The sequence below is a fragment of the Orycteropus afer genome, unplaced genomic scaffold, assembly GCF_000298275.1.
Source record: "Orycteropus afer afer isolate SDZICR_OR568_19922 unplaced genomic scaffold, OryAfe1.0 scaffold00105, whole genome shotgun sequence".
NCBI lineage: Eukaryota > Metazoa > Chordata > Mammalia > Tubulidentata > Orycteropodidae > Orycteropus > Orycteropus afer.
Genome location: NW_006921692.1, coordinates 2377162 through 2387727, shown reverse-complemented (window position 1 = coordinate 2387727; position 10566 = coordinate 2377162). Strand labels below are relative to the sequence as shown.

The following is a 10566-nucleotide window of genomic DNA, read 5'->3' as shown; positions in this document are numbered from 1 at the left end:
CCACATATGCTGAGCAAATAACCTGAGAAGCTGGATTATATGAAGAAGAACATGGTATCAAGATTTGAGGAAGACTCATTAACAACCTGCGATACTCAGATGACACAACTTTGCTTGCTGAAAGTGAGGATGACTTGAAGCACTTATTGATGAAGATTAAAGACTGCAGTCTCTGCAGTATGGATTACACCTCAGTATAAAGAAAACAAAAATCCTCACAACTGGTCCAATAAACAGCTTCGTGGTGGATGGAGAAAAGATTGAAGTTGTCAAGGACTTCATATTGCTTGGTTCTACAACACCAATGGAAACAGCAGTCAAGACATCAGATGACATATTGCATTAGGCAAATCTGCTGCAAAAGACCTCTTTCAAGTGCTGAAGAGCAAAGATTTGTCCTTAAAGACTAAGATGTCCCTAACCCAAGCCGTGGTATTTTCAGTCACCTCATATGCATGTGAGAGCTAGACAATGAATAAGGAAGATGGAAGAAGAGTTGATTCTTTTGAGATGTGGTATTGGGGAAGAATGGTAAGAGTACCATGGTCTGCTAAAAGGACTAACAAATCTATCCTGGAAAAAGTGCAGCTGGAATGCTCCTTGGACACAAGAATGACCAGACTTCGTCTCACCTATTTTGGTCACGTTATCAGAAGGAACCATTTCCCGGAGACGGATATCATGTTTGGTAAGGTGGAGGGTCAATGAAAAAGGGGAAAGCCCTCAACGAGATGGATTGACACAGTGGCTGCAATGATGGGCTCAGGTAGAGTAGGGATCATGAGGCTGGCAAAGGACCAGTAGTGTTTCATACTGCTGTATATAGGGTCACTATGAGTTGGAGACAACTCAATGGCACCTAACAGCAATAACAACAGTTAAGTGCCAGGAATTAGTGTTGTATGGAAACCAAGACATCATCTTTAGTCCTCAGGAATTTAAGACCAGTGGGGGAAGTTTACAGGGATTTAAAAAAAAAAAATTTATTGTGATTTGGGTACAAATTTACAAAGGATATTTGTTTTACTCTCAACCGTTTATGAACATTTGGTTTCATGGCCCCAATTACAATCCCAATAATAAAAAGCTCTCGTCCCATCTTCTCTCTGTGACTATCCCTTCCCTAAGCCCTTCCTATCTTTGCATTCCTGTCTTTCCAACTTTCCCTCTATGAAAACTCTGCCCTTCTCATGTCTCATGGTTGATTGATCCAAGGGACATATCTCCCTAGGTTAGGTGGGTGCATCTCCCTGGGTTAAATGTTCTGTTTGTAGGTCTCTCTACTGTTTGGCTGAGAGCTAATCCATGGGAGTGAGTCCAGTTCCAGGCCCAAAGGATAACCTGGGGCCATAGTCTCAGGGGTTCCACCAATCTCTATCCAACCAGTAATTCTGGTAATTTTTGTGTTTTTGAACTTTGTTCCCCATTTTTCCTCCCACTCTATGCAGGATCTCCAATTTTAATCCCTTTCTGAGCCTTTGGCATTGGTAACCAGGCACCATCTTCTGGTCTCAGGGTTGTGAAGGCTGAGGTTCCATGGTCTATCATATCATTTGACTAATTGTTTCCATATGACTTTGATTTTCTTCATTCTTCTTTGTGCTAGACCAAGGGAGACCAATCGTTGCATCTTAGATGGCTGCTTGAAAACTTTTAAGACCCCAGTCACCACTCACCAAAGTAGGATGTAGAACAAGATTTTTATGTACTATGTTGTGCCAGTTGAGCTTCATGTTCCCCAAGACCATGGTCCCAAGCCTGCAGGCCTGGTGACTCTCTACCTGAAGATGCTTGGTTGTCATCAAGAAGCTGCTCCAACCCTGTCCCCCATTGCTTCTATAATGTGTATGGATTTTTCTCTTTTTTTAAGCATAGATACACGTGTAAGAACATCTTCAGGCAAATCGATCCTAGGTCATGAGTATATTCCTATTCACTTACACACAACTGATCTTCTCACTTGTCTATGCATTTACCCATAGACTAGTGTTTGCTGCCACTGGTAATCCAGTACTGTGCATGTAATAGTATTTGCTTCTGTGTCCTCCTTTTCCCTGTTGTTACTGTGCTGGTCACACACTTTTGTTATATTATCTTTCCCTTCACCTAAATTAACATATAACTCTTAACTAATCAGAAAATTTCACTCTCCTTCCCTCTCATCCCTATTAACCAACAAAGTAAATTTCCTTCCCTGTGTGAACCTTTCCTTGACTTTTTTGTAATAATGGGCTCATATAATATTTGTCTTTTTGTGACTGATTTATTTCACTCAGCAAAATGTCCTCCAAATTCATCCATGTTATGAGGTGATTTTTAGATTCTTTATTATTTTTTTAATGTTGCCTAGCATTCCCTTGTATGAATGTACCATAGTTTGGTTATCCATTCATTTGTTGGTGGGCACTTAAGTTGTTTCCATCTCTTTGCAATAGTGAATTTTGCTGTGATGAACATGGGTTTGCATATATCTATTCTTGCCCCAGATCTCACCTCTTTAGGATGTATTCCTGGTAATGGAGTTGCTGAATCAAATGGTATTTCTATTTTCAATTTTTTTTAGGAAATGCTATACTGTTTTCTACAGTAGCTTTAACATTATACAGTCTCACTAGCAGTGTAAGAGATCCAGTCTTTCTACATTGTCATCGACAGGCACATTTTATTTTTCATTTCATATGGTAAATAAAATGAAATTAAAATTAAGTGCTATGAAATACTTTGAGACTTGTGATAAGTACCTTAGTAGAAGAACACAAGCACTCTTATTCTAGTCATTAAATGATGATTTTCATTTTGAAGACTCTTTTGAGCATTTGTATTTGACACGTAGGCTGAACTTGCATATAGGCACTTTCTTAAGATTTCATGCAATTTCTGTTAATGTGTATAGTATGTGAACAGAGGAAAGTGTGTTACAAAGTCAGAAAGTAAAAGTTAGAACTGGAATATAGTAATAAGCTTTGAAGATAATTCTCAGCACAAATTTTGGGACAAGGGAGACAGGAATAAAATATTCTTCAGAATATAAATTGTCTTTGTCGTATCTCTCTTTCCTTAATTATATTAAAGAGACATTGTAGAATATTCTGCTGTAAGCACTTTATAGAGCACTGACAGCAATTAAAAAGCTTTGTATTGAACTATATTTGTGTTATAGAGAACATCACCCTTCTTCAATTACAAATTGTTCGAGATAAAGGATTATTTGGGGACATTGCCATTCACTTGATAGCTAAACCAGATTTCTTACTGCCCATCAATAATCAAGCTACTGAAAGTGAAGATTATGTTCTACAAGAAACAGTAATAATAATGAAAGAAAACATGAAGGAAAGTTATGCCAAAGTTGCCATTTTGCCGGTGAGTCTAGATTGTTATGAATATGATATAAAATAAACTTAAAAATCTTTTTTTTAAAAAAGAGAACCCTTACATATAAAATTACTCAAAAACTCAGTGCCGTCAAGTTGGGTCCAACTCACAGCAACCCCTCCTTGAGTTTCCAAGGCAGTAGCACTATGGAAGTAGATTGCCCAGTCTTCCTTCTGAGGAGTGAGTGGCTAGTGGGTTTGAACCACCAGCCTTCTGGTTAGCAGTCAAATGTCTTAGGCACTACCAGAGCTCTAATTTTTCCATTGAAGGAATTAAATATTTAATAACTGGCTAGAAAAAATGACAAGTATATCAATTATTTATGTTTATTTTTGAGACTGGAATATAGTTTAAATGAACTTTGTATTCACTATTATGTAGATTGATTACTTATTTTAAAATAATATCTTCTGAATACATTAAATTTCCCAAATCACTCTGGTAATTTTCATTGTTGGTTTAGTTGGACAAGATTTTAATTTCCTGATATGATAATTGAATCAAGAGTCTCATGAGTTAGGTCTGATTTTAATGTCTTACTTTGGAAAAATAAATCACACACACACACACAGAGACAAAGAAAGAGAAAGAGAGAGGGATAAAATATGTATGCATGAATGCAAGAATATATCTGTAGTGATGTATATGAAACTGAAAGTGGCAATAGTGGTAGCTGCTGGAGAAAACAATCAAAGAAAGAAATGAGAGATGGGGTGAAAGGAGACTTCTTTCCTTTTCACTACATATTCCTTTTGCTTTTTGAAAATTTTTATTATCCAAAATAAGTAAATTTTTTTTAAAAAAATAACTAAAATAAAGACTTGTATGTAGGTTTGCAAATCTAGAGCTTTGTCTTAGGCTAAATTCTCTACAGGAGCAAAGCCAGTGATATGTATATATAAATATATAGAAATATTTATTTCTAGGGAATGGATCACAAAGTTATGGAGGCTGGCAAGTCCCAAATCTGTGGATCAGGCATGCTGGAGGCTTCTCCTGACTGATATGGTAGCAGGAGCTTATGAACCCAAAATTGGCAGGTCATGTGGCTGACTGCTGGCTCATGGAGTTGTAGTAGCCGGGAAATCCCCAAATCAGCAACTCAGATGGCAGGCTGCTGGCTCAACTCCTAAGAACCAGAGGTCAGAGGATGATGAGTTGGATGTAGGATCAAAGGAGAGTGAGCTCTGCCAGAACATCCATATATATTGGATGAAGGCCATGCCCCCAGGGGGACTCTCCTTTCAACTGCTTGGCTGCTCACATCAGATAACAAAATGGAATATGATTATGTAATATCTGCCAAACCACCGAGAATCATGGCCTAGGCAAGTTGACACCATCTCAAGCTTTCATTGTGTTCCAAAATTCCCATTCTTCACATTGTTATCCATCATTTATTATGAGCCACACAGTTTAATGGATTTGTATAATCGATAAAACACAGATAAACATTTTTCTGATTACTCTGCTTTCAGCCAAGGTCCATCTCACATCAGCAATGATAGCCCTCATTCCAAATGCTCTCCTGAAACTGGCTTGAATTTCTGGCAGTTCCCGGTCAGTGTACTGCAGCAACCATTTTTTAATTATCTTCAGCATAATTTTATTTGCATATGATATTAATAATATTGCTTGATAATTTCCACATTCCTGTTGATTACATTTTTTTGGAATAGGCACATATATTCCTTGGCATAGATATGTGAGCACTTCCAGCATTGCCTCACTTTTTTTAAACATCTCAGTTTGTGTTCCATCAATTCGTGGCTCCTTGTTTATCACCAGTGCCTTCAATGTAGCTTGAACTTTTTCCTTTGGTACCATCAGTTCCTGATCATTTGTTACCTGCTGAAATGATTGAAAATTGACCAGTTTCTTTTTGGTATCCACCCACTGCCATCAAGTCAGTTCCAACTCATAACAAACCTATAGGATAGAATATAACTGCTTCATAGGGTTTCCAAGGCTGTAAATCTTTACTGAAGCAGAGCGCTTTATCCTTCTCCCATGGAGTGCTAGTGGATTTGTACCACCAACCTTTTGGTTAGCGGCCAATACTTTAACTATTGCACCACCAGGGCTTTTTGGTACAGTGACTGTGTTAGTTATCTAGTGCTGCTGTAACAGAAATAGCACAAGTAGATGGCTATAACAAACAGAAATTTATTCTCTCATAGTTTGTTGTTAGTTGTCATTGAGTCAGCTCTGACTTATAGTGACTATGTATAACAGAACAAAACACTGCCCAGTCCTAAGCCAGCCTCACAATGCTTGTAATAGCTGAGCTCATTGTTGCAGCTGCTATGTCAGTCCTTCTTGTTGAGGGCCTTCCCTTTTTTCACTGACCTTCCGCTTTACCAAGCATGATAATCCTTCTCCAGGAAATGTTCCCTTCTGATAACATGACCAAAGTAGGTGAGATGAAGTCTGGCCACGGTCAGTTCCAAGAAAGATTCCAGCTACACTTCTTCCAGGACAGATTTGTTAGTTCTTCTGTCAGTCTGGGAGCTCTTGTGGCTTAGTGCCTAAGGCATTTGACTGCTAACCAGAAGGCTGACAGTTCAAACCCACTGACTGCTCCTCAGAAAGAAGGTTGGGTAGTCTACTTCCACAGTGATACTGCCTCAGAAACCCAAGCAAGGGTTACTATGACTCGGATCCAACTTGATGGTGCATTGAGTTTGGTTTGGTTAGTTTCTCTCAGTCTATGGTACCTTCAGTATTCTTGGCCAACACCACAACTCAAATGCATCAACTCTTCTTTGTTCTTCCTTATTCATTGTCTAGCTTTCACATGTATATGAGATGATTGAAAATACTATGACTTGAGTTAGGTGCACCTTAGTCTCCAAAGAGATATCTTTGCTCTTCAGTGCTTTAAAGAGGTCTTTTGCAGCAGATTTGCCCAGTACAATACATCTCACAGTACAATACAAGCTCATGTCCGAATTCAGAGCTCTAGCTCTAGGGGAGCTAGAGCTCTGAATTCGGACATGAGCTTGTATTGTACTGTGAGATGTATTGTACTGGGCAAATCTCTAGGGGAGGGAGCTCTGGTAGCATAGTGGCTAAGGCACTTGACTGCTAACCAGAAGGCTGGCGGTTCAAATCCACCAGCCACTCCTCGGAAGGAAGGTTGGGCAATCCTACTTCCGTAGTGATACTGCCTCGGAAACCCAAGGAGGGGTCGCTATGAGTCGGGGCCGACTCGACGGCAAATAACAACAACAACAACAACAACAGCTCTAGGGGAAGACTATCCTTTCTCTGTGTCTTTTGGGCCTAGGAGGATCTTAGCACAAGGACCCTGGGTCCAAGGATACACTCTGCTCCCAGATCTTCTTTCTTAGTGGTAGTAGATGCCCCTCTCTGTGCTTGCTTCTCTCCCTCCTTTTATCTATTGTAAGATAATAGGTATTGCAGGCCACACCCCATGAAAACTTCTCCTGCATGACATCAAGGCTGTGAAGGGATTAAGCATGGTGCATCACACCCTAATCCTTTTACAACTGATAGGCTTATCACATGGGATCACATCATGAGGAATTTTTGCAGAATGCCACATTGCATCATTATATAGCTGCCAAACCACTGAGAATCATGACCCACCTAAGCTGATACATACTTTTGAGGGACAGTTCAATACATGACACAAATGCAGCACAAATGCAACCACTGCCATGGAGTCGGATCCGACTCATAGCGACCCCTTCTTGGATTTCTGAGGTGGTATCACTTGGAAGTAGATTGCCCTACCTGCCTTCCGAGGAGTGGCTGGTGGGTTTGAACTGTCAGCCTTCTGTTTAACAGTCAAATACCTTAGGCACTACACCACCAGAGCTCCTCAATCCATGACAGTGATTCTTTATTCCTTTCATTTTCTTTTTATGCTTCCTGTGTCATGGTCAGTTTTTTGCCCATGGATTCCTTCAGTATAACAACTTGAGGTTTGAATTTTTCCTTCAGTTCTTTCATCTTGAGAAATGGAGAACATGTTCTACCTTTTTGGTTTTGTAACACTGGGTGTTTGCACTTTTCACTATAATATGTTGCTTTCTCTTCTTGAGCTACACTTTGAAATCTGCTGTTTAGCTCTTTTATCTCATCATTTCTTTCACTTTAGCTGCTCTCCATTCAACAGAAAGTTCAGAGTCTTTTGTGACATTAATTTTGATATATTTATTTATTTATTTTAATGACCTTTTGGTTTCTTCATGTAGGATGTTCTTGATATCATCCCACGACTCATCTGGTCTTCAGTCATTAGTGTTCAAAGCATCAAATCTACTCTTCAGACTTTCTCTAAATATACTCACGGTCATAATTTGACTCTTACCACTTGACCTAAATATTTTTGGGATATTATATGAGCAAAAAATATTCAATAGGATATGGTCAATATTGAAGGGTAGATTTTAAAAATGTTTTACTTGATCATGATTATTAGGATTCTGTTGAAGCATCAAATAAGCTTGAATATCATATAAGATCCTGAAGTTGTGTAAAACAGATTTTTTTTTACATAGAACTGCCCATTCTTGTGGACAAAGTTAGTTATTCATTACTGAAGGAGAGTGGGTTTCTGATGCAAATTAAATATCTTTTAAAAAATAAAATATTATCTGCCCTCCCTTCCCCATCCTAGGATGATGTTCCAGAATTGGAGGAAGGATTTATTGTCAATATCACCAATGTGCACCTAGTGAACTCTGACTTCTCTGTAGGACAGCCAAGTGTGTGGAGACCTGGAATGGAAATAGCTGAGATAATGATTGAAGAAAATGATGATCCCAGAGGAATTTTTAGATTTCATGTTACCAGAGTGAGATGAACTTTCATATATTTATAGTAATATAAAAGTCCCTGCTGATTTGGCAATTGTTTTACAATATCATATTTTCTGCAAAATAATCAGCTCTACTTATAGATATTTATAAGTAGAAGAGCAACTAAATTTGTTTTATAGACTAATTCTTAGTTTCCTTAGAATGAGAGCAAAGGATTAAGAAAGTTATTTTCATTAAATTGGAATTGTAAGAATTTTGAAGACCAATTATTCATATTTATATCCAACTATAATTCCTACTCTGGAGGATGACACATAAGCAAGATAAGTGGAGATGATAAATTTGTGAAGTGATGACTTACAAGAGTTTCTACTTTTATCTTGGTTTCAACTTACACTCTTTATTTAAAGGATGCTGGTGGAGTTATGATTGCTCATGAGGTGCCTCCGCCCTTGAATATTCTTCACGTTCCTGTGATCAGGCTGGCTGGAAGCTTTGGGGCAGTAAATGTTTATTGGAAAGCAATATGGGACAATGCTGACCTGGAAGACTTTAAGCCATCTCATGGAATTCTTGAATTTTCTGATGGACAAGTATGCTATTCATGGAAACATAAGCATTCTGTGTTGTATTAAAATATTTTATAAACACCAATGAATGTGTGTCAGTGATTGCTAAATGTATTACAGATACATATAATATACAAACACATAAATGTTCTTTGCCAAGCCAAACAGAAATGGTATTAGTTATGGAAAAGGCATCAATAAGTATGGAAAGAGAATGGTAAAAAACGAGAATATCACCCTTTTCTGAACTTGCCCACCTGATTCTATTTAAAACAGATGTTATAAAAGGGGATAATAATTTTTTTAGAAGTGATTAAGAATGTTTAATTGCCACCTGATGATCTAGACTAGTCTTATGAATTTTAGGGTCTTCTATTTATTTCTTAATGCTTGAGAGCACTTACGTATTTGCAATTTTCAGTAAAAGTGTGAAGTTGAAAATCCAAACTTTACTTTAAAATTTCAAAATAGACTTAAATGACAAGGGAGGAGCAAAATGTTCTTAAGGAATTTTATATAATTAAAACTAGAAAGAAAACACACAAATAATGTTATTTTAGATTTAGGCTAACCAATCTTAAAAATTACGAAGTATTCTTCAATATTTATAAGTTTTTCAAACTGGTTATGTTATAATTTGCAAGAATAAGATGATTTCATAATTTTTAAGTGGAAAAATAATATGAACGACCACAAAAATATGTTAGTAACTTGAAATAGCAGTTATCTATATACACTTAGACTGATTTTACCTCGTCAAATTTGGATTGTGTTATTCACTTTTTCAGTTAACTCAAAAACCAAAAATCAAACACCAAACTCACAGCCATCGAGTCATATCTGACTCATAGTGACCCCTCTTTGGGTTTCCAAGGTGGTATCACTACAGAAGTAGATTGCCCAGTCTTCCTTCCGAGGAGTACCTGGTAGATTTGAACCACCAACCAGCCTTCTGGTTAACAATCGAATGCTTTAGGCACTATACCACCAGAACTGAAAGATGAGCATACATACCTAGATTTCCCTACACATCAAGACCAATTATTGTTAAGTTTTTTTAAATGATATGTGTTTTATCAAATTTAAAACTTTGAAATATCTCCAACAAAGAGGAGGGGGAATGCAAATGAATGAGATTTTTACATTGAAAGCAAAAACAAGTTGATTTTTCATTAAAGCAGCTTTCCAACTGTAGTTGTACGATAACATTTTATTCTAGGCATGAGGTTGAAGTCCCATCATTTAGCAGCATCGTTATGGTCATAGTCAAGGCTTGCATCCTGTAAGGAAGGTATTCTGTATTTAATAGTACAGATACAAGTTGCAGACACTTTGTAAACTTCCATTTAACATTTAATTTTGTTTTGAAAATGATAGGATAATTTTTTAATTGTAGAAAGAAGTAATCTTTTTATGAAACTCTTTTATATCATTTTATATATTAATGCCAAAAATGCTAAGGTTTATGTGTGCAGTCCTGCATTTTAAAAAAATTGTTCAAGATTAGGCTTTGTTATATTTTGTATTTGCAAATAATACTTTAGTTTATTACAAAAGTGATTACCTTTCCTTTGAAAATGATCAGTTTTGTAAATACCTGACTTTGAAATACAGACAATCCATGGATTATGACTGTCCAATTTAAATATAATTTTTAGCTATGAACTTACCCCCCTAAAGCCCATTATATTAAAGATTCAAGGTACATACTAGTGGTTTGTAGTAACAAATGGGCCCTACTTTACAATGCTCATCAAAACATTGTTATTACTGGAATATTATGTTAAAGATGTTTTAGTTATTTGGAAGTTTTGCAAAGAAAGTTATTATAT

General features: G+C 37.1%; 1 protein-coding gene across 1 annotated transcript in view; it reads left to right on the top strand.

The window, feature by feature from the left end:
- ADGRV1 (adhesion G protein-coupled receptor V1) overlaps positions 1 to 10566 on the top strand; it is a 947781-nt gene that overhangs the window by 228733 nt on the left and 708482 nt on the right. The window contains exons 54-56 of the mRNA XM_007943393.1: positions 3161 to 3363; positions 8024 to 8200; positions 8576 to 8758. Coding sequence (XP_007941584.1) covers positions 3161 to 3363; positions 8024 to 8200; positions 8576 to 8758 — 563 coding nt within the window. The remainder of the gene's footprint in view (positions 1 to 3160; positions 3364 to 8023; positions 8201 to 8575; positions 8759 to 10566) is intronic.